The sequence below is a fragment of the Panthera onca genome, chromosome D2, assembly GCF_046562875.1.
Source record: "Panthera onca isolate mPanOnc1 chromosome D2, mPanOnc1 haplotype 2, whole genome shotgun sequence".
NCBI lineage: Eukaryota > Metazoa > Chordata > Mammalia > Carnivora > Felidae > Panthera > Panthera onca.
Window position 1 is genome coordinate 25,567,764 of NC_138349.1, and position 25,111 is coordinate 25,592,874.

General features: G+C 38.6%; 1 protein-coding gene across 2 annotated transcripts in view; it reads left to right on the forward strand.

Moving 5' to 3' along the window:
* CFAP43 (cilia and flagella associated protein 43) overlaps positions 1–25,111 on the forward strand; it is a 128,588-nt gene that overhangs the window by 97,477 nt on the left and 6,000 nt on the right. For both annotated transcript variants that reach the window (XM_060641555.3, XM_060641552.3), the window contains exons 25-34: positions 1,585–1,674; positions 1,972–2,052; positions 3,144–3,269; positions 10,133–10,252; positions 13,004–13,111; positions 14,626–14,712; positions 16,462–16,550; positions 18,150–18,363; positions 19,486–19,598; positions 20,586–20,745. In XM_060641555.3, coding sequence (XP_060497538.3) covers positions 1,585–1,674; positions 1,972–2,052; positions 3,144–3,269; positions 10,133–10,252; positions 13,004–13,111; positions 14,626–14,712; positions 16,462–16,550; positions 18,150–18,363; positions 19,486–19,598; positions 20,586–20,745 — 1,188 coding nt within the window. The remainder of the gene's footprint in view (positions 1–1,584; positions 1,675–1,971; positions 2,053–3,143; positions 3,270–10,132; positions 10,253–13,003; positions 13,112–14,625; positions 14,713–16,461; positions 16,551–18,149; positions 18,364–19,485; positions 19,599–20,585; positions 20,746–25,111) is intronic.

Here is a 25,111-nt window from a genome sequence, read left to right on the forward strand (position 1 = left end):
CCTATGGAATCTAGGGAAGATTTGGACACCCAGCCTAGAAGGAAGCAGGGGCCAAAGACTGGAACTTTGAGGGGAGTCAAGAAGTACCCTTTCTTTATCTCTTAGCTCACTTCTCTCTGCATTTCACCTTCCTCCAGCAGCTTCTACTTTATTTCTCCCCACTTAAGCAAACAACTGATCCCAACTAGAATCTCTTAGTCCTGATTCCACATTTGCCTAGGAAGAGGTCCCTAACCCAGCGTAGGTCTGGTACCTGTACCAAAGAAGGTTGGGTCACGCTGTGGGAGAAAGGCTGATGAAGCTCCAGGAATTATCTGGGTCATTAAGGCACTGACCAGAGGAACGGGGCTCACTGGGCAGCCTTCTTTTTTTTTTTTTTTTTTTTTTCAATATATGAAATTTATTGTCAAATTGGTTTCCATACAACACCCAGTGCTCATCCCAAAAGGTTGGGCAGCCTTCTTAAAAGGTGTTTGGCCCCAGGTGGTTACAAGTAAATGCTTAAAGAAAACAATTAAAATATAACCATATTTTATTTCTAAAAAGTAAGAAATGCTAGAAAATACCAAAAAAAAAAAAAATCCTTGCCCATATGAAAACAGCTTGATTACTTTGGGACAAAAAGGTAATAGTGTTGCTTAGAAATAATACCAAACATTATACAGCCCCTGTTAAAAGCCAGATACCATTCTAAATAGATTGAGACTAATTTTTCATTATAAGACCTTATATGGTAGATACTAATATTACCTCCTTTTTACAGGTGAGGAAAGTGAGGCACAGAGAGTTTAAGTAGTTTGACCACAGTTACAGAGCTAGTAAATGACAGAGTTGCAGTCTGAACCCAAATTATTATCCTTCAGAACACATCCTTACCTCTGAGGTCCACTGTACTTGTTTAAGGATATAATTTCTTCCAGAACCAGACCCTCACCGTGTAATCAAAAACCCTGGAGCATGGTGATAGCAAGGACTTTACTCTGCCGCTCTCACCAAGGTCTTGCTATGGGCAGTCTTTGTATGTGGATAATTAACCTCTTCTTTAATCCCTTCTATGTGAGGAGAGTGAGCTTGTTACAAGCCAAACTTATGTCCTTCCCCTGCTTCAAACCCCGCAGTGGCTGCTCATTTCACTTCAGGAAACATGCCTCTTCCTGTCTGCCCACCCCAGCCCCTTCCTCTTCAGCTGTTCTCACCATCTTGCTTTGGGCCAGCCACACTTGCATTCCCATGACTCCTTGAATACTCCAAGCTGTTGGTCTCTCAGGAACCCCATCCTACAGGGTTTGGCTTAGAGGACACTTCTCTGAACCCTCCTCCTGCCCCCTCCTCTAAATCAGATCCCTGTTATAATCTCTTTAGTGGCAGAGAACAGCTTTGAGAGCTAATAGAGAAGGAGCAATCAATTCTCCCAAGCCTCTCATTCTAGATCTCATCTGTGTTCCAAGATAGGAAATGGGTTGTGAAATCTGGATGGTTCCTTTATCTTCTTGGTACCTTCTAACCTCTTCCCTGATGTGTGGAAGGAAGGTTTGTTTTGAATTTTGTAAGAATAACAGCAGGAAACTACATTTTCTCTTTCAGATTACAGCTCACAGATTTGTTAATCCATGGCAAAAAAACAAAACGCAATTTACTGTGACCAGTAAAATGGAGCAATGGCTTCTGACACGGGTAGGCAGTTTGGCTCAGACATATCTAAGACCCCCTTTCCTTTAGGGATTCTTGTTCCAATTTGGTTCAGTAGTCTCGTACTTGTACTCCACTGTAGAAACATATCAAGGCAATTGACATGGTCAGACGTCACTGGAATCTCCGTGGCCTCCTTCTCCTCTTCCCTCCATGCCACTTTGCCACCCTCCCCAGTTCTAAATGCAGTCATTCTAACACTGGGTGGGAGGCCGCCTCTGGTGCCACCAGAGGGACAGATCTTTGTCTCAGCTGCCCTCCCTGACCCTGGCTCTTTTCCAGGGTCCTGACACAAGGCACCGAGCCCTGATGGACATGATGGGAGGAGTTCTGGAAGTCAAGAAGGAAGATATTTTGAGAATGGTGAGATTTCTGGACATTCTTATGGAAGGTGGAATGGGGTAGAGAGAGCTACTTAAATCTGATCATTCTTGTCTATAATAACCTGAGTCTTAGAAATTCTACAGCTACAAATATACAGTACCTCATAAACAAACCACATCAGGCAAATAAGAAATTTGAAACCCCAGGCTTGCCTTCTCATTGACATAAAGCAAACAAAAGAACAAAAACAGGCAACCATAGTGGTTCTTATCTCTATAGAAAGCAGGGTTAACGCTGCACCCATAATTCTCTGGATATACCAAGAAACATTCCATTTGATACCTGCCATAGGTGTCCCTGGAGCTCAGATCCAGTTCTAGCTATGAAGATATCAACATGTACCTCTGAACCTGTCACTTAAGAATCGGTGTACATCCCAAATTGCTCACTCTCGCTTATGTCACAGAAAAATAGTTGTAACATTTTTTCATATCCTTTCATTAAAGTGTCAGGCCATCATCTTGCCAATGTGAAGAACTGTATCTCTTTAAAAGTTGTTGGGGCTTAATTTAATTTAATTTAATTTAATTTAATTTAATTTTAGAGAGAGAGAGCATGCATGCATGCGTGCACTCAAGCAGGGGAGGGGCAGAGAGAGAGAGAGAGAGAGAGAGAGAGAGAATACCAAGCAGGCTCCATGTTCAACACAGATCCCAATGTGGGGCTCAATCCCACGACCCTGGGATCATGACCAGAGCTAAATATCAAGCATCAGATGTTCAACCAACAGAGCCACCCAGGCATCCCAGGGCTCTTTATTTAAGCCATAATGATGGGGCACCTGGGTGGCTCAGTCGGTTGAGCATCTGACTTCGGCTCAGGTCATGATCTCGTGGTTGGTGAGTTCGAGCCCCATGTCAGGCTCTGTGCTGACAACTCAGAGCCTGGAGTCTGCTTCAGATTCTGTGTCCCCCTCTCTCTCCGCCCCACCCCTGCTTGTCCTCTGTCTCTGTCTTTCAAAAATGAATAAACATTAAAAAAAAATTAAACTGTAATGATAACCCTGAACCTTCACTGTACTGCTATATTTATGTTTGAGGCACAGTATATGCTTTCCTTTATATCTTCAGGTGATTCCTCAACCTGCTTTCATGGCAAAACCTGATGCTGTATGGTCTGAAGAAGAGAGGAAACAATTTAAAGAATATGAGAAGAAAGTTAAAGAGTTAAATGAAGAAAGAGAGAAATATAGAAAGGTCAGAAGAGCAAGGAATTAATGTACCCCACCCAAGTTTCATTTCAGTATGTTTTAAAATTGAGTGTTCTTTATTCCCTCAGTATCTTGAGTAGCTCCAGGATAGTGTTTCAGCTTAAATTCTCAAGAGACTTAGGGGAAGTGGGTAGAGATAAACTTAGAGTTAACACAATTTCAAACAGAAAGAACATATTGCAATGATTGTGTTTTTTTTAAGTTCTTATTGATTTCAATATTTCCCACATAGTTACAATTCATTTGGTCCTCCATTAATTCTTAAAATGTTTAGTGAACATGTATTATAGTATATTGTAGGTACTGCTCTCTATCTTCTACATCTGTTTCAGTTTAGTAATACTCTTGCTTGATTTGCTCTCAATCTCAAGGAAAGGACTTGACAAAAGAATGACATAATCAACACAGCACGTAGTTTACAGTTGTAATTTGAGATACCTGCAGTGCAGTTCTATTTTTATCTCTTTGCATCACCAAGAAACATTCCAACATTAAAATTGCTTACAATTATAATAGGGATATAAAAGCTGATGGTATACAACCAAATAAAAAAAATTTATTCCTCTGTGAAGAAAGTAAAACCATGCCATCATTTCAGGCAGGACAGTTTGTCAGCTTTATAGTGGCTGTATCTCATGAGCAACTTCTTTAAACCTATTGTTAACCTGTTCCCGCTTTTATTCACGGCAGCCCTCTAACAGTGCCCTAACATTTCATCCCAAGGTAGGACTTACCAAAAAGCCAAAATGAGCAGTCTTGAATGCAGTAAAAATGTGAAGGCATTGGGGACTCTAGATGCCTAAGGTGGTGGCATTTATTGCATGGTCTCGTATTGTGAAATTAGTCTGCTGCCTGTGTCCCCACTTCCCTGTTCCTTGGTCACACTCAATGGGTAAAAGCCAGCCTTGACTAAAGCCAGTACTTGGCCTTCTCTGTGCCTACACCTGCTGACTCATTTCCCTCTAATGACCTTAATCATTATTGGGACCTTAGAGCTGTTCAGCGACACTGTTCTCTTTTTCCCCTAGCTTAGTCCACATCACCTGGGGGATGTTGTCAAAAACGCAGATTCAGTTCTGTCATTCTGAGGAAATGGAAGGATCCTGAGATTTCTTTTTTTTCTTTCTATAATTTATTTTTTATAATTTATATCCAAGTTAGTACATGGAGCAACAATGGTTTCAGGAGTAGATTCCTTGAGCCTCTTACCCATTTAGTCCATCCCCCCTCCCCAACCCCTCCAGCAACCCTCTTTTTGTTCTCTATATTTAAGAGTCTTTTATGTTTTGTCCCCCTTCCTGTTTTTATATTATTTTTGCTTCCCTTCCCTTATGTTCATCTGTTTTGTATCTTAAAGTCCTCGTATGAGTGAAGTCATATGATATTTGTCTTTCTCGGACTCATTTCTCTTAGCATAATACCCTCTAGTTCCATTCACGTAGTTGCAAATGGCAAGATTTCATTCTTTTTGATTGCTGAGTAGTACTCCATTGTATATGTATGTACCACATCTTCTGTATCCATTCATCCATGGATGGACATTTGGGCTCTTTCCATACTTTGGCTACTATCGATAGCGCTGCTATAAACATTGGGGTGCATGTACCCCTTCGAAACCACACATCTGTAGGATCCTGAGATTTCTAACAAGCGACCTGGTGGTACAGCTGCTGCTGGTCGGAGGACTGTGCTTTAAGTAGCAAGATCCTAGAGGACTGTGTCACATGTTCTCCCCGTCTTCAAACTTCCAACACCTGACCTCTTCAACGCACTCTTACCCTATTTTCTATTTCACTGGGAGGAGAGAAACAACTAGAAGAGATTTCCCTTACTCTTCCACCTCCACATCTATCTTCTGCCCATGCTAGAATCCATAGACTCTTCCTGCCTTTCTGTCTCTTAGGGATGAAATGGCCTTGCATCCGCCCGAGCTGGTCCTTCACTTGTGCACCCAAACCCCCACCACCTTACGATTCAACTTTGTTACTCCTGCAGTTTTCCCCTTTTTCCTGCATCAATTTTTCCCTTCAGCATAGACACATGTTGTAATATTATACATTGGATACATCTCTCATCTTTTAGAAGAGAAAAAGAAAAAAAAAACTCCTTTGCAGAGGATTCTGGAATTCTTTCTATGATCCTTGTGACTTTTGAGTTAGTCTGAATGTACTTCAAAATAAGCTAAAAGGAAAAAATAACTCTCTGGACCCCACTTTCCTTTCAATCCACTGCCCAGCGTCTCCTCAAAAAAAAAAACCTAGAAAAATCTGTGTTCATTGTCTCCAGTTTCTCCCGATCTTTTCGAAAAGCCTTTGTATTCTGGAAAATATCAAATATATAAAAGAGTAGAGAGAATAGTAGAATGACCCCCCCCCAATCCAGCTTCAACAATTATCAATTCATGGCAAATCTTATTTCATTTTATACCTCCACCAATTTTCCTAACACCAGATTAAATTTGCCAATTTTTATTTTAGAATTATTCAAATGTACAGAAATGTTACATGAGTAGTACTGTCTATATACCATATACCTATACCCTCCAGTTTTTAATATTGCCACATTTGTGTTTTATATTTTTCTCCTGAATTATATATATATGGTATCAAAACATCATACTATACATAAAATGATATGAAAGCTTCATACTATTACCTCCAATTCCAACATAGTATTTAAATCTCCTTTCTTGGCGCAAACTCTAGTTCCCCAACTGTAAATGTATTTATTCATTTGCTCAGTCCTACAATATGCCTAAAATGCCTCTACGAAAAGCAAAACTACTTGGTAGGTTTTAAGATTTCCTTGCACCTCCTTTTGTTCTTAGGATATATCCACTGAGGGTGGGCCACCTGCATATTATGTTCAGAATTTGTTTGGATGAATCTTCTTTTTCCCTTCTGTGTGGACGACATTATCAATTTGATATAAAGTTCTTCATGTAGGACTATTCTTATTTCAGGGGGAAGAGGCCAGTGTGTCTTCTGATTTCATGATTTTCTTTGTTTCTGCAGAACCCTTAATGTTCACTTCTTCCTTCCTTCTTTCCCTTTACCCCAAGTCTCCTGGAGGCACCTCCGTCTTGCACTCTGCCTCATTCTCCCCAGAAGCAGCACTGCCTGACATTGCACCTCAAGTCCCTTCTTTATGATTTGCCAGGGGCTCCTCTTTGGGCACCTTGACAGCTGCCACCCTAATCCAAATAGTGTCATTTCTTACCTGATTTATGGCATCTGTTTCCCTGCTCTTCCCCTCCCCTGATCTGTACCCTTCCCATTCTCTCCCACCACTTTCCCCATCCTTAAGTGTGTCTACTGCACTGGCTTCGAGGACCTCCATGGATCCCCAGTGAACTCTTGACTCCCACACTCACAGCTCATTCTTGCCATGGACACTTGACATGCTGTGGCCATTGCCTGGGGTGTTCTCGTCCCATTTGGCCACACGCTGTCTCACCTCTTTTGGATCTCTACTCGGTCGTCAGCTCATCTCCCTAAATAACATGGCAAACTCTCTCCTCACTAGTCCCACTCTGTCCCCCACACCCTGCTCTGGTGTTCTCCAGAGTGCTCATCCCCACCTGGCCTGCTTCCCCTGCACTCGTGTATATATTAGCTGCCTCCTCCACTAGAATGTAATGTGAGGGAAGAGAACTGGTTTGTTTTGCTCTTTACTATATTTCAAGTTTTGAGAACTATGCTTGATCCATTGGCACTCAATAAATATTTCTTGAATGAGTCAATAAATTTATTGACACTTATTATGTACCAGGCACAGACCAAGGGCCTGGGGATTTACCACCTTCATCCTCAAGAGCCTGTAGTCTGGCCAACTACAACAATACTTTCTTAAATGGCAAGCCATGTGTTTGTCCAGGGCTGGGAGAAATTCTTGTTCTCATGGGTTCTGCAGTGTTCATCCATACCCTCCTCTTTAGTATCCCATCTCCCATCTCCCTGCTTCTCATTTCTCAGCACCTGATGCAGACATTTTTAGTTACAATTAGATTTTCCCAGGGATGTTTGAGGAAAAGTGACACCCAATTCTTTAACAAATACTCCTTTGATTCCCACTGTGGGCTGGGGGCTGTGCCAGATCCTGGAGGACGCTTGCTGACTAGACAGACACAGCCCTTGCCCCCTCACAGTGCTCACTGTCTTGGGGGGTAGGGAGTTACATATTAACTGGACATTCACAAAATAGTCATTCAACTACAATGCAATAAATCAGCACGGACAAGGCCAGGTGCCATCTGTGACAGTAAACACAGAGGCACTGACTGAGATTGGAGCCACTGCTGTTCACCAGGCCCCCTTTACAGGCTGGCATGCCCATCCCCTTACCGTTATGCATGCTACAGATAAAGACTCAGACCTGAGACCTCTGGCACCTTGCCCTTGGCTCATCAAGGGGGCATCCTTGTTGTACCACACAAGGTTATCCAGAACAGCCTGTGACTGACTGATGACATGGGGATGCAAAAGTCCAGCCCCCTTGACCCAAACTGGGACAGCTCAGTGGAGCCTCTCTATTACCCTTATCCCCTGGGAATCAGGCAAAGGCTGGGCTACCTAAGGGCACACCGTTGCTCAGCCTCTGCCCCTTCCTTGGCTGCTTCCCTTCCCCCCCTTTACAGATGTCTCTGAAAAAGCACTCCCTCCCAAAATCACATACACTGGAATCCCGTTCCAGGCTTTGCTTCTCAGGCTCAAGATAGTGCCTAAGACGGGACCCAAGGTAGGCTTACTTGAGAAAGTGACTTTGGTGCTCACGTTAGAAGAATGAGAAAAAATGACAGGTTGAAGAGCAGGGAATGGAGATCAGGCAGATGGAAAAGCACATGAGAAGAGCCTGCAGTGAAAAGAATGTGGGGTGTTTGAAACACAGAGCAAAAGGCTGTTCTGACATTAGAAAAAGTTCCTTTCTGTCCGGAGAGAGGGGTGGGCTGGGATCGTTGGCCATGTGATGGTGCTACCATTGTCCAGGGACACAGGGCCTGGATACACAGCTACTGGGCCCATAGCCGGTGGGATGTTTCCATTCCTATGAAATAGTGTCATAAATTATGATAAATAAACTGGCCCTGAAGTGTGCTTTTTCTGTATTTGTTTTATTTTAATATTTCCTCATTGCTTCATTAGCTTAATTTGGGTGGTGTTTCTCCTTGTGTCAAGGGCCTCTATACATCTAGCTAAACTCTCTCCATCACCTTCCCAGAATTTGTCTCTCACTTCATTAAACCAGCATAGATAGAACTTAGCTTTTTAAGGTAAACTTAAAATAATGTATTGTTACCACCATAGTAATGATTTATTCAAGGAAGAATTATCAGTGGATGCTAAAACTGGTGGATAAAAGTTTGATGAGGAACAAGATTTTTACATGGTTCCTAAGTATCTTCCCACAAATTGATTACAAATGGAAAAATAGCAACTGTATGATAGAGACACTGGCAGACAATGCTTGACCAGTTAACATCACCAGTAATGAAAAAAACCAACATCATGTCTCCTCATGTGGTGCCCTGAGAAGGATACAACATGATTTATGTAGTGTTCCTGCTAGAAATGTATAACCTGGTCTATGCATGAGAAAACATCAGACAGACCTAAACTGAGTGACAGTCTACAAAATGACTCAGCTGTATTTGAGCGTCTGTAGCTTATTCTCAAATGGTTGAGAAAAAGAGAGAGAGAGAGAGAGAGAGAGAGAGAGAAGGGATTGAGCAAGTGATAAAACAAATGCGTTAAATTTAGCATTTGATTAATTTGGTAAAAAGTATGTGGGGATTCTTTGTACTATTCTTACAACTTTTCTGTAAATTTAAAGTCATATCAAAAATTTTAAGTTACAAAAACGTTTAAAGATAAAAATTATTTGTAATGGTATGTCTAGGATTGAACTACAGGTATTGTTTTCTTTAAAAATATAAGTTTAGGAGCGCCTGACAGTCAGTTAAGCGTCTGACTCTTGATTTTGGCTCATATCATGATCTCACGGTTCGTGAGACTTGAGCCCTGCGTCACGCTCTGTGGTGACAGCATGGAGTCTGCTTGGGATTTTCTCTCTCCCCCTCTCTCTCTGCCCCTCCTCTGTTCGGTCCCTCTTGCACATGCTCGCTCGCTCTCTCTCCCTCTTTCTCTCTCTCTCTCAAAATAAATAAATAAACTTTAAAAATATTGAGGAGGGCGCTTGCTGGGATGAGCACTGGGTGTTGTATATAAGCGATGAATCACAGGGAACTACTCCCAAAACAGTGGATACACTGTATGTTAGCTAGCTTTACAATGAATTATATTTTAAAAAGTAAACAAATTCACCAATGTGGTATTTTCCATGAAAAAATATATATATAAATTTATAGTTTCCTACTCACCTGCTCTTGCTTAGATCTAAGTCTATCTCTGCCTCTACCTCTTTCTCTATACACTCACTCCTTATTTCCTTAAAATCTAAAAAATTATGTGAAGATATATCATGGCTTTAAAAAAAAAATCAAGATTTTTTAGGGTCAGATTGTGTGCCTGGAAATTTGTCTTATATATAGAGAGTAAGAATTTTCCAGAAAGATTTGTTGTAATTTGTTTTACTAGGCCTTATTCTGCCTGCATCATTAGCCATGATCAGTTATGTCTTTTTTTTTCCAGCATAATCTTTTTAAAGCAAAAATCTCAGACTCACAGTATATTAAACAGATCCAAATGGAACATCTCTCGTTGAAGAGAGTGGAAGGCCCAGAGCACTTCAGAAGGCCTGTCCTTCCCCTACCCTTGCAGCAAAATGTGAACACCACTTCCTTGCAGCATTTAATGTTCCTAAACATTAACTTTGCTATTGATTTCCTTTCAGTCATTAGAAGCAGAAATGAAGAAACTTCAAAATTCCATTCAAGAAAGCACACAGAATTTTGATGAACATTTGAAAAGACTCTTTGAAAGGAGAGTAAAGGCAGAGATGGTTGTCAACCAGGTAAATAAAAGCTTTTACTTACATGACTTTTTCTTTTAATGTTTATTTATTTATTTTTGAGAATGAGAGAGAGTGTGAGCAGGGGAGGGGCAGAGAGAGAAGGGGAGACAAAGAGTCCAAAGCAGGCTCTGAACTGTCAGTGCAGAGCTAGACACAGGGCTCGAACTCACTAACCATGAGGTCATGACTTGAGCCGAAGTCAGACACTTAACCAACTGAGCCACCCAGATGCCCCATGACTTTTATTTTAAGGAGCCTCCAGGGCCTCTCTTTGTTCTTAGGAAAAAGACCAACAACCTTCCTGCTCATGTGGGCCTGGCTCCTGCTCCAGCCTCACCTCTGCCCCTCCCGTCTTCACTGGCCACACTCCCTTTGGTGCCTTGAGCACAGCAGTGTGCCCATTCCTCCTGGCTCTGCCTCCTGACCTGTATCTACTCATCCTTCAGGTCCCAACTTACAAGCCAGTTCCTCAGACTAGGTTAGAGCTTCCTAGTATATGCTCTGACCTTTTACTTTCTATTACTTATCGCAACTGAATTTTAATTTATATGAGATTACTTTTTAATGCTCCCAAAACTATAAGTTCCATGAACTCTGTCTTGTTCGCCCCTGTATCTCCAGCAACTAGCAAAGGGCTGGGCTCATACTATGTGTTAAATGAATGAATAATCCATCTGCCCCAAAGAGCCAATGAGAAATCTGGCTTAATTTGATTCAACAGTAAGAATATAAATGAAGTGTGCAGTAACTAGAAACAAGAAGACCAAGGGGTGAAGCCTTTCAATTCTAAGGGAAAATTATTCCTAGCATTGGATTCTGTACTGCCCAAACTATCATTTGAGTGTAAGAGGAGAATAATGATATTTTGAGAAACACAAGATCTTGAAAATTTATATGTGTCTCTAAAGGCAAGAGAGGTCAACCAAAAAAGATGAAAGAAGGTAAGGGAACCTCTAGGAGGATGTCTCTATCCTCGGGGTCCCAATAGGAATGGTACACTGAAAGAGTTACATTGAAGAGGGTTTAATGCAGGGACTCTTCACTGAGGTATGGGCAGGGTTAAGGGAAACAGCAAGGAATGGCCAAGAGACCAGAAACAGTGGGAAGCCCCTAACATTTCTAAATCTAAAGAGGCAAGGGAAGGGAGCTACTACCACTACCAGCAAGAGCTGTAGCCTTGAGAGAGGGGCTGCTCCTGGGGAGTCATGGCCACAGACAGATAACATAACCACTGGCCCCACAGGGAGGGAGTGTGTATATGGTAGTTGGGTCGGGGGAGATTGGTAATGAATGCCCCAGAACTAGGCATAAGAACAGCGTTAGTCATATGGCCAGAAAGTAGAAACAATCCAAATGTCCAATGACTACATATAGATAAATAAAATATGGTTTATCCATATAATGGAATATTATTTGGCAATGACAAGTACTAACATGTGCTACAACATGGGTGAAAAGTGACTTATATGAAATGAGTGAATTGTATGAAATATATACTAATAAAGCTATTATTTTAAAAAGATGTGCTTAGAACATCTTTTCATACAAAATAATGAGGAAACTATCAAAGACTACCAGATAATATCCAAAGGACTCAGGAGCCAATTTTAAAAGCTCCCGTAAAGGGAATAATTTAAGATTCAACAATGATAATCATTGCAATTACCTAAAACCCACCAAAGTTGTTTAAATTTGTGAATTTGCGGTATTTTAAAAAGAAAAATGCCTATCGTTCACCTTCAGACGATAACAACCAATTCATTATTTGAAAACTGACAGAGAGAGTGTCGAGAATTGATTCTGCCTTCCTGTATGAATTGTACCACTAGGTAACTACATTGCAGAGAAGGAGGAGCATCTGTGTATTTACAAAGGAGTTTTAATGAATAAAGTGGAAAAAAAAAGGAACTACAGAAATAGAATATCACCATCCTACAACTCTCCATGGATTAATGGGCCTGGGCATGCAGTGTCTACACTTACTAACATCACAAAAAAGCAGACAATAGTATGTGTCTCCTGATCAAAGGACATAGTATCACCTACGGTATTGCCAAAAGGATCACACATGGGTCCGATCAGGCCTCTGATCAGCTGCCAGTTTTCAGGCAGTACATGAGATGAAGGATACTGATGAACTCACTGGAAGTATGCAGTTAGCAAAACACAGATTAGGTAAAACTACAAGTAAATATGAGGAGAGGAGAGGAGAGGAGAGGAGAGGAGAGGAGAGGAGAGGAGAGGAGAGGAGAGGAGAGGAAAGGAATCTGTGGATTATAAGAAATTTTTTTTCAGGTGGCAATTTTTAAATGGACAAGTTATGCTCTAGTGCCTAGAGACATACTTGGGTAATAAAAGCATAAAGAAACACAAGAGAGTGATTATTATGAATGTCAGGAAGGTGGTTATTACTGGGGTTGAGACTGTGAAGGGGACACATGGAAGGGGAAAGCTGTATTTCTTGAACTGTGTGGTGATTGCAAGGGTGTTTTACCTTTATAACTCAAGCTATATGCTGTTGTGTGTATTTTTTCTGTATATATATTTCACCTTACAATGAAAAGATGGAAAAGGTAAAATAACTGAGTAGTTAGTGCAACTGTCTATATTCCCTTTTTCCTGAAAAGAATTTCTCTTATTTGTATGTCATGAATCTGCTTGATGAGTGCCAAGTCTGTGGCCCTCAGTAGAAAATCATTTCTCAAATAGAAGTAGTGATCATCTTCCTCACCTTTTGAAATATTTCCACAGGAGGAACTGAAAATAAATAACCTCGTTTTTTCTTTGCTGTTGGATGAAGAAATAAGCTCCAGAGAAGCATTCCTAAACAACTACCTTATAAAGAAGCAGGCGGAGAAAGTAAGGACAGTATCTGATATCTTGAGTATAACCAGAGCTGACACACCTAGGCCCTTCCCTTCTTGCACATCCCTCTTAGCTGTGTGTGTTCCTTGGCTCCCTGCCAGGGACTTTGCTCCAGGGTCAGATGAAAGCACCTGCTGTAGTCTGTTCATGAAGTTATGTGATTCCGTGTCTGTAACCATTTAGTCAAAAGAACTGTGTAACTTTGATATGATATATGATTTATAAAATGAGACAATATAGCTTCATGGTTGGAAGGACTCGCTTCTAACTACTGACTGGCTGTGGGACCTTGGACAAGACATAGAATCTTTTAAGCTATTTGCAAGCTCTACTCTGGGAGTATTGTCTTCTCTGGATCATTTGGAACCCTACGTTTTACTAAGCATGTGAGTAACAGGTTAGCTTATAGAATGAAAAGCTGTCATATTCTGAAAAACCCTAATAAATAGGGGTTGAATAGATAAGTCTTATTAAAGAGACAATGAATGCAAAATGCTTATCACATAATAATTTTCAAAAGGTGTCAGCTTTTATTGGTAGTATTAATAAAGAACATTTATGTATGAATGATTTAGAGTATCATATATGACATATGAACTTAGTTTTTGCTAGCAGTCTATTAAATAGCCTATGTAAAGCACCTTCTAAATGCAACCATCCTCATAACAACCCTGCAGGGTCCTGGATTTCTTTCCTAGTTGAGAAGAGTTGGTAACATGCCTAAGTCACCCATTAGAATGTAAAACAGCAGGAATTGGAACTGTGGAAATAAATTAAGACCATCTAGATGACAATAAGCAGACTATTTATTCAGAGCTTGGTATAGTAAGGGTTCAGCCACCATCACTTGTGTTTGGCAGACACTCAAAGGCAGGCAGGGGGTGGGAAAGCTTTATAATAAAGAAGAGAGGGCTTCAGATGCACCCTGATTAGAAGTTGTTGGCATGGGGAAGCCAGGGGCAAGGTAATTAGAAGGCAGACAACCTGTGTGATTAATTTGGGGAGCATATTTGGCTTTGTCTGTTTGGTCCTAAAGTGGAAATGGCGGCAAAAATTAGGAAAGCTGAAAGTTACTGACCAAGTCCTGGCAATTTGGGGTTGCTCGCTGCTGAGGATATGGTTTAGCTTCCTGGCTAGTGGCTACAGGGGTTGTGGGTCAGAGTCCTATTTGTATATATAGTCTGGCCATTGTCTGTTTATACATTCAGTCTCTCAGAAGCCAGCTCCATGTGAATCCCAAGACTGTACAATTCCATCATCCATACTTCCTTTAGTCACTTAACACACTCACATGCAGGCCCGGCTATACTTAGAAACAGGTGATTAGATGTTTGTTCTTGCAAAATCTCCAATTGATTTACTTTCTTCTACAAATCTTATCTGTAATGGATATTCCACTGACACATTTATCTTATACTAGGAAATTTGTTGTTATTTTTAATATCCCCAATATTTTTGTTTATCCTGAAAAACTTAGTTCCAATTGCCTATTCTTGGTGTCATTACAGAACCAGACTTCAGAGGCCATCCAGAAAGCCAAAGAAGACCTTGATACGTACAGGGAACACTATGACAACTTATTGGCAGAAGACAAAGTGAGAGCCGTTGTCTTACCCGTTCACCAATGCAATAGAGTTGCTGCCTAGATTTGGGGAAGATTAAAAGGAATGTAATTTAACTTCCTCATAGATTTTTCTCCTATTATAATTTTCAGTTATCAGTGAACTTCATTCTGTGCCATTGTATATTTCTGATAATAAGTGTATAAAATAAATTTTTGTAAACATCTCTGGTTTAAACATTCTCTTGTACAAAAAAGAGAGATCATCTAGACTTAAGGGCTTCTCAAACTTTAAGTTGCAGTCGCCATCAGTTGGTCATGAAATCAATTTAGTAAGCTATAACCAGTAGTTTTAAAAAATTTATTTTAATTCAAGTATGATTAATGCACAGTATTAATTTCAGATGTACAATATAATGATTCAACAGTTTTATACATGACTCAGTTCTATACATTACTCATGATAAGTGTACTCTTAATCCCCAACACTGGCGTGCCTGGGTGGCTCAGTTGGTTAAGTGTCCGACTCTTGATTTCAGCTCAGGTGATGATCTCACCTCAGGTGGTGATCTCATGGTTCATGAGTTCAAACCCCACACTGGGCTCTGCACTGACAGTGCGGAGCCTGTTTGAGATTCTCTGTCTCCCTCTCTCTCTGCCTCTCCCCCACTTGCAATCTCTCTCTCTCTCTCCCAAAATAAACATTTAATCCCCCTCACCTATTTCACCCATGCCCCCACTCACCTACCCTGTGGTAGCCATCAGTTTGTTTTCTATATTTAAGTGTATGGTTTTTTATCTCTTTTTTTCTTTGTTCTTTTGTTTTGTTTCTTAAACTCCACATATGAGTGAAATAATATTATATTTGTCTTTCTCTGACTGACTGACTTAGCATTATATCTTCTAGGTCCATCCATGTTGTTGCAAATGGCAAGATTTCATTCATTTTTATGGCTGAATAATATTCCGTTGTATGTATATGATACATCATCTTTATCCATCCATCTATCAATGGGCACTTGTGTTGCTTCCAAAATTTGGCTATCGTAAATAATGCTGCAGTAAACACAGAAGTGCATAATCTTTTTGAATCAGTGTTCTTGTATTCTTTGGGTAAATACTCAGTAGTGGAATTACTGGATCATATGTATGACCAGTAGTTTTGTTTTGTTTTGTTTAAAGTTTAGCCATTTATTTTTGAGAGGGGGGAGAAGGGCCGAGAGAGAGAGAGGGAGAGAGAGAATCCCAACTAGGCTCCGTACTGCCAGTGTGGAACCCAGCTCAGGGCTCGAACCCACGAACTGTGAGCTCATAACCTGAGCCAAAATCAAAAGTCAGATGCCTAACCTACTGAGCCACCCAGGTGCCCCTGACCATTAGTTTTGTAATGGAAAAGAACAGGCTAGAAAAACATACAGAATAGAATAGGATAGGATAGGATAGGACAGGATAGGATAGGATAGGATAGGATAGAAGAATAGAATTGAATCCCTTGCATGGTTTACTTGTAAATATTATGTTGTGAAATTGTAGTTCTGACTGATTTCTAGAACCTTATATGAAGTAGTACTTATAATTCACTGAAGTACTTCGTATTCAAAATAAATCTTTGATAAATCCTTGCATAGTGAGGGGTCACCCTTCAACAAATCTACTTTTTAACCAAATTTTCATAGATTTTTTAAACCAAAGTGATACAATCCTATATCTTGAAGAGTGCTGTCAACAAAGAAAGGGCTTCTGAAGAGAGTTGCAATCCCAGCAATGATATGTCTGTCCTTAGGTTTTGGATCGCAGCTTTAAAAAAGAATTTTCTGAAATTCCCAGTCACCAGGTGGATATACTCTACAAACTTTTTAAACGGCGACCAAGGTTTGTTTCTCCTTTGCTATCACGTTTCTGAGAAAAAAGCGTTTGTAAGTGAAAAGGAATATTATTATATTTTGGCTTTTTCAGTCCCACTTAGATGGAAATATTCAATATAACATATTTTATGTGAAAATGTTCACGTGTCTTTATCATAACTCTGGGTTTTTTAAGATTATTCTTAAATCTTAAGGTAAGCAATGAAGAATAATGATTTCATTATTCAAAAAGTGTCTAGGTGAGCATTGTGCTATTTTAGTTCTATGAAAGTAGCACTAAAGTTCCTCTTAAGTTATAGATGGCGTACAGATTTATAGTTTTTCCCAAGATGTGTTCCAGCAAATATGAGGACCTTGTGCTATGAATTGGAATTCATGTAAAAGGCTTCCAGGACAAAATAAGTTAGGGGGAAACACTGGGTTAAAAGAAAAAAAGTTAAACAGTTTTCTTTACTGAAAAACTTCTCAGAACTTGTTTTTGGTCTTTGGATCTCCAAATATAAAAAATAGAATAAGCAGAGTTGTCCAAACTTATTTGGCACTCAGAGCATTTCATGTAATTGTGTTTAAGACAAAGTTTGAAAAATGCCAGTATATATGATTGAAAATAACCATTATCATAAAGGGTTCTAAAATATCTGTTTTTTATACCGAAAGGAGCATTAGAATTACATTTCACAGATTTCCAAACTTTTACAATTTCCATAGTAAGCCATAGAAATCCACAGATTTCCATAATTTTCAAATGTAAGCTAGAAACCATGGAATTTGTTACAGAGGTATAGGCTCATTGTGTCTGAGGTACAGACTCATTCTCTCACCCTTGACGGGTTACATACAACCCCGGGGAATTCAACCTAGCACATGCCTCGTATCTTGGTTTCCTTATTTTTAAAGGAGTCAGTCATAGTAAGTCTTGTGAAAAAAGAAGGAAGACTTCCTACATATTGGGAGGCAGCAGTGGAAAAAGCATAAGCTTTAGTGTCAGACAGAATTAGCTTTAAATCCTAATTCTACCATCTATCAGACCTGTGGTCTTAGACCAACAGCTTCTCTCAGACTTTCCTCATTCTAGAGAAAGAAGATAACAATAGTAACTTCACAGCATATTGTACAGCATCTTGATGGTGAGTGGCTGGTACAAATCTTTGTATCCTTCTTTCCTTCCTAGCTACAGCCCAGGGAAACAAAACTAATCTATTCAGGTAGATTTTAAAAGGTGCTTCTTCAGTTGAGTCTATATCTGAAAAATTCCAGGCTAGAGAATATGTGGGACATAACTAGGGAATATCCACACTCCTCTTGGGCTAGACTTCTTCAGGGCAGGTAAAGCTGCCAATGCTGACGATAATTAGGAACATCAGTAGTCTAGCCAAGGTCATGTCTAGGTGTCCAGGGAGTATGCAAGAAGACCAAAGTAGGTGCTTTTCTCTTTGGAATAGTCCACCAGCCTCCTTCTATTTGGTGGAATAGTCCACCAGCCTCCAAATGTCAAAATAAAGTGTCTTGCAATGTCATATTGATGCTAAGCGTTGTATATAATTTAACATTGATTTCTTTTGTGTGAGAATGTGAAAGGTTGATGGGTTTTTATTGGTAATACCAGGATTCAGAAACAGAAAATACACTCAGATACTGCCGGTATTGTGCCTTTTGGAGAGCGACCAGAATCTGGGAAACTGAATAAGGATGCCTTTGCCCAATTAATGAAAGCCATGGATGACTTGGACAATATTAGTAACATGCCAGAAGGCTTGGACCCCTTGGTCTGGGATCATTTCTGCCAAACCAGACGAGCGAAAGTGGAAAATGAACAGAAAGTATATAATAACATTTTATTCCATTTTCACTTCATTTCAGTGTGCTAATAAATGTAGTTTATAGTGACCTTTGCTTCCAGAAATGCTAATTATTTAGGTTTTCCTGCTAGGATAGTAGTTAGTAATGTTAGTAATAATAATGAGATAAAATATTAACCTTAGTGGTATTAAGGGCTAAGTATAGGCCTGTATTGTAGGCCCACACTGTCCAAAGTGGTGGTCACTAGCCACACGGGGTTATTGTTTACTTGAAGTAATGTGGCCAGTCCTAATTGAGACATGCTGTAAGTAGAAAATATACAGAGATTTAGCAGTCTTATGAAAAAGGAATGGAAAATGTCTATATGTTTTATATTCATTACAGGTTGAAATGGTAATGTTTTGGATATATTGTTTTAAATTAAAAAATTAGCAAAATTAATTTCACCAGTTTCATTTCACTTCTTATAATGTGGCTACTACAAAATTGAAAATTAAGTATGTGGTTCACATGTGTGGCTCACATTGTGTTTCCCTTGAAGAGCACCATTGTGGACACAACTTCCCTTCTCCTCTCTATCCCTGGTCTTGAGTTGTCCTCATCCCATTTTGCAAAGATTAGAATTATATTTCACTAGAACCTACTTTATAGTTTTACTAGAATATTTTTTTAATGTGGCAAAGGTAACAATTTGAGGGTATGTTTGAGAGAAGAATTCTTCCTCTTATTGTTTCTTAACCACCCTCTGCCCCCCCACCTCAAAATACCTAAATTCCGTGCCACAAGCATCAGACTGGCATATTTTTGCTAAAGAATCTATGATTTTATATTTTTGTCTGAGATGACGAGAATGAATTTGAAAATAAGATATAAGGAAAGTTGTGGTTGCTTGAGTATTTGATTTTCAGTGAGAGGCAAAATTGGATACTTTTCAAATTATTCATGGATGTACCATGTTAAGTTTTAGGTATCTTACATAATGGTGGGAATTTAAATTTTTGTTAATCTCCTAGAAAAATGGGCTTATTAAGGTTTTGTAGCTAAGTTAAAACATGTATGTTTTCCAGAGTTCTTTAAAATTTGTTTGCTTTTATTCTTAGAGCTGCATATGTACTGAGATGTTTGTGGTTTGGTTCCTTCAGGTAAAGCAGAAAGCAGCTGGCTTAATGGAAATGGTCGCTTTCGTCCGGAGGAGAACTGAGGAGGATGAGAAGTTACAACAGGAAATTGAAAAAGTGTTCCATGAACGCATTGTGTAATTTGAACCTTTCGTTCATGTTCATTTACACAAAACCTAAGCTAAGGCTAAGTTAGATTGTGTTATCATGGGGGAAGAAAGCCTACTCACTGGTTTACAACTGGCACAGACTGGTCTATCTTGCTGGGCTTTATAACTTCTCCTTTAAAAAGTGCATTTTGTTACAAAAGACCTTACTTCAGAATAGAATTTACCTACACGTTCCATTGCTCTTATTAGAAGTAGGCAAGTTTGGGGAAAATCTTATTATTTTTTAATCTGCTCCTTCCACATAAAAATGCAAAGAACTTGTTTCTGCTAATAAGCACTTTGGGGCTCAAGCCACACAAGCAAACTATGTTGAAAATTAGGCAGATATCCAAGAAATTTCCATGTAAACAACTAACCAGCTAATATATTTTTCTTTAGGAAAGTTTGTTCAATTTTGCTAAGTGATTAGGATACTGTTTTAAGTCCTTACTTCACTTTATCCGAATTTACAAACATTTTGATAAATTCTTCTTTGATGTTCCCAAATTCATCATTATACATCATTTTCAGATCCAGGCTATTAGGAGAAATGTGAATTAGCCAGAAATAGATATAAGTAGCATACAGATTAAATATCGTTAATAAAATATCAGAAGTCAATACACAAAGTCAGAACTTTAATAGATTTGTTATTTGGGAGCATCTCAATTTTCTTCCAAAATAATATTAATCTTTTCTTAATCATAAAGTATAACTTTATGAATGTATTTAAGTCCATGCCATTCTTTGAGCAGCCCAAGTGTAATTCCGTATCAATAAGAGGCATCATAGAGACCTCCAAGAAAGCTCATCATTGGGAAAGATTTTCTGCATTAATCTCCAGCAGGTTTTTCTTTAGCTTAAGGTTGAAATTTAAGTTGAAAACTAAGTTTGAATTTTATATTCTCAGATAATAGATGAAATTTGAAATATAAGTATATTTCAACTGCTTACTTTGAAGTCTTTTCAATGTAGATTACAGGAAGAGAAGGTGAGATTCCAGTTGAATTTGACAATCCAAATTCTCCTTAAACAAGGACAAGTAGAGCTGGAAAATTTCCAGTTATTGCTGGAGTATCCTGATGCAATTCTCATCAACAAGAGCATAATTGAAGACTTGAATTGTGTGATTCGGGTAATTATCATTTTTTTAAGAAGAAAGCCAACATATTAGCCTGCTGTACCAAAAATTTTCTCATTATTCTCCCATTTCCATGAAAAGTCATTTTCATTCTGTTAAATCAGTGATTCCAAACTCTGGCTATACATTAGAATCATCTAAAGAACTTTACAAATGCATCCAGGCCCACCCCCTAAGCATGGGTATTTTTTAAAAGCTTCCCGGATGATTCTAAAGTATAAGAAGTTTAAAACTACAAGGTTAAATGCTCATTCTAATATGCTGTCATTTTGTTAAGCTCAATTTACTCATGTAATGATAATTTTAGATAAGATTAGATCATTGATTTTAGACCTTGCTTATTTTCTAATATAAACATTTAATGTCATAAATTTCTCCCTAAGCACTGTTTTAGCTGCATTCTGCAAATTCTGATATTTTGTGTTTTCATTTTCTTTCCATTTAAAATATTTTCTAATTTCCCATTAACTTCCATGTTTGACTCATGGGCTACTTAGAAATGCTATTTGGGGCGCCTGGGTGGCTCAGTCGGTTAAGCGGCCGACTTCGGCTCAGGTCACGATCTCATGGTCCGTGAGTTCGAGCCCCGCGTCAGGCTCTGGGCTGATGGCTCAGAGCCTGGAGCCACTTCGATTCTGTGTCTCCCGCTCTCTCTGACCCTCCCCCGTTCATGCTCTGTCTCTCTCTGTCTCAAAAATAAATAAACGTTAAAAAAAAATTAAAAAAAAAAAAAGAAATGCTATTTAATTTCCAAATATTTGGGGAATTTGTGCTATTTGGGAATTGTGTGCTAATGTTTCCATGCATTTTACTTTTCCAAATACCCTAAACCGATAATACACTGTTACTATTTTTGCTTTAGATAATTTTCTTTTAGAGTGATGAAAAACAAGAAAAAAGCATTTCGTATTTCCTTTTATTTTCACTATTTCAAGAGATCTTTCTTTGTATGGATTAAAGTTTCTGCATTATACCATATGTCTTCTGCTTAAAGAACTTTTAACTGAATTGAATTGCAAATCTGCCTGTAATAAATTCTCTAAGTTTTTCTTTGTCTGAAATTGTCTTCGATTCACCTTCATTGTTGAAAGATAGTTTGCTAGGTTCACTGGATTGGCAGGTTTTTTCTCTCTCTTCTTCCTCTCCTTTTCTCTTTAAAGGTGTTCATTTTCTTCTGGCTTACACAGTTTCTGACAAGGTGCCTACTATATATTTTTAGATCTTTGCTCCTCTTAATGTAATATGTCTGCCCTTGAGATATTCTCTTTATCTTGATTTTCAGTAGTTTGAACATATGTCTAGGAGTGTGTGTATGTGTGTAAGATCCTTTTAACGCACTGTTGAATAATACAGTTCGCTAATATTTTGTTGAGGACTTCTGTATCTCTTTTCATCAAGGCTATGGCTCTCTGTGAGGTGCTTGGGTGGCTTAGCCAGTTAAGTGTCCAGCTCTTGCTTTCAGCTCAGGTCATGATCTCCTGGTTTGTGGGATCAATCTGCACATCTGACAGTACAGAGCCAGCTTGGGATTCTCTCTCTCCCCCCTCTCTCTTCCCCTCCCCTACTTGTGTTCTCCTTCTCTCTCAAAATAAGTAAATAAACATAAAAAATAAAAAGTTTATGGGCCTGTAATTTTCTTTTCTTGTGGTGTCCTTGTCTGGCTTTGATATCAGGGTAATGCTGATCTTGTAAAATGAGTTTGGAAATGTTCTCTCCTTTTCTATTTTTTTAAAGAGTTTGAGAAGGATTGGTATTAATTCTTCTTTGAATATTTGGTAGAATTCACCAGTGAAGCTTTCTGGTCCTGGGCTTTTTATTTCGTTGGGAGGTCTTTTATTCTGATTCAGTCTTTACTTACTATAGGTTTATTCAGATTTTCTGTTACTTCTTGAGTCAGTTTTTGTAGTTTGTGTGTTTCTAGAATTTTTTTCTATTTCATCTAGGTTTATCTAATTTGTTGGCATTCAATTGTTCATAGTATTCTCTTACTATATTCTATAAGGTTAGTAGTAATGTCTTTGATTTCATTTCTGATTTTAGCAAATAGAGTCTTTTATCTTTTTTCTTATTCTAACTAAAGGTTTATCAATTTTGATCTCGAAGATTTTGGTTTCATTTATTCTTTCTTTTCTCCTATTTTATATTTCATTTCTTTCTGTTCTAATCTTCCAATTTCCTTCTTTCTTCTGGGGTTGAGTTGATTTTGGTGTTCTTTTTCTTAGATTATTGATTTGAGATGATTCTATTTTTTTCTTTGATAATTCTCCTTTTTTAACATAGGTGCTTACAGCTATAAATTTCCCTCTGAGCACTGCTTTTGATGCATCTCATACGTTTTGGTATGTTGTGTTTTCACTTTAGTTTATTTCACAATATTTTCTTTTTTTAATTTTTTAAAATTATTTTTGTTTATTTTAGAAAGAGAGAGAGAAAGTGAGTGTGTGAGTCGGAGAGAGGGGCAGAAGAAGAGAGAGAATCTTAAGCAGGCTCCATGCTCAGCACGCAGCCCAACACGGGGGGCTCAGTCCCATGACCCTGGGATCATGACCTGAGCTGAAATAAAGAGTCAGACACTCAACCAACTGAGCCACCCAGGCACCCTATTTCACAGTATTTTCTAATATATCTTGTGATTTCTTCTTTGACCTATTATTTAATAATGTGTTATTTAATATTCACAAATATGTGAATATTCCATATTTGTGAATCCATATTTGTGAACATTCCAGTTTTCCTTCTGTTATTGATTTCTAGTTTAATTCCCTTGTAGTCAGAACAGATGTTTTGTATGATTTCAATCTTTTAAAATGTGTTAGGATTCATTTTATGGCCTAACATATGGTCTACATTTGAGAGTGTTCCATTTGCACTTGCAAAGAATGTGTATTCTGCTGTTATTGAGTAGTGTGTTCTGTATTTGTCTCTTAGGTCTAATTAGTTTATAGTGTTGTTCAAATCCTCTCTTTCCTTATTGATCATCTGTATACTTGTTCTACCCATTACTGAAAGTAGGATGGTGAAATCTCCTATTACTATCATGGAACTATTTCTCCTTCAATTCTATTGATTTTTGTTTCATATATCTTGGGGCTCTGTGTTTCGAGCATATGTGTTTATAATTGCTGTATCTTCTTGAAGGATTGGCCTGTTATCAGCAAGTAATGTGTTTGTCTGATGTTAGGATAGCCACCCCAGCTATCTTTTGATTACAGTTTGCACAGATGATACCTTTACATCATTTCACTTTCAAGATATTTGTGTCACTGAATCTGAAGTGAATCTCTTCTGGATAGAATATCATTGGATCATTTTTTTAAATTCATTGTGCCTATCTCTGACTTTTAATTATTGAGTTTAATCCATTTACATTTAAAAAAACAATTGCTAGTGAGGCACCTAGGTGGCCCAATCAGTTGACTGACTTTGGCTCAGGTCATGATCTCATGGTTCATGGGTTTGAGCTCCCTGTTGAGCTCCAGCTCAGAGCCTGGAGCCTGCTTCAGATTCTGTGTCTCCTTCTCTTTCTCCCCAGCTTATGGGCGTGTTCTCTCTCTCTCTCTCTCTCTCAAAAATAAGTAAACATTAAAAAAATAAAAATAATTTCTGGTAAAATAAAAAGGACTTTACTATTTTGTTATTTGTTTTCTATCATATTTTCTGGTTCCTCAATCCCTCCATTATTGCCTTCTTTTGTATACAGTTGACTTTTTGCAGAATACCATTTGATCCTCTTGTCTTTTACTTTTCTGTATACATTTTAGTTTTTCTCTTAGTGGTTACCATAGGGATTATAATCAACATCTTAGTTTTATAACAAACCAAATTAACACCAACTTAGTTTCAATAAATATACAGAACTACAAAACTCTGCTCCTATACAGGTCTGTCCCTCCTCCTTTATGTTCTTATTGTCATAAATTATATCTTTATGCATTAAGTGTCTGTTATCATATATTTATAGTTTTGTGCATTTTTCTTTCTTTTCTCTGCATTTTTCTTTTATTTTCATTTTTTTAAAATTTTTTTTTAACGTTTATTTATTTTTGAGACAGAGAGAGACAGAGCATGAACGGGAGAGGGTCAGAGAGAGAGAGGGAGACACAGAATCTGAAACAGGCTCCGGGCTCTGAGCTGTCAGCACAGAGCCCGACGCGGGGCTCGAACTCACGGACCATGAGATCATGACCTGAGCCAAAGTCGGCTGCCTAGCCGACTGAGCCACCCAGGCGCCCCTGCATTTTTCTTTTAAATCATAGAGAAAAAAAAAGAGTATACACAAACCAAAATACAATAATACTTTTATATCTACCTTTGTAGTTACATTTTTAATTTAGTTTTTTTTGGTTTTTGTTTTTTATTC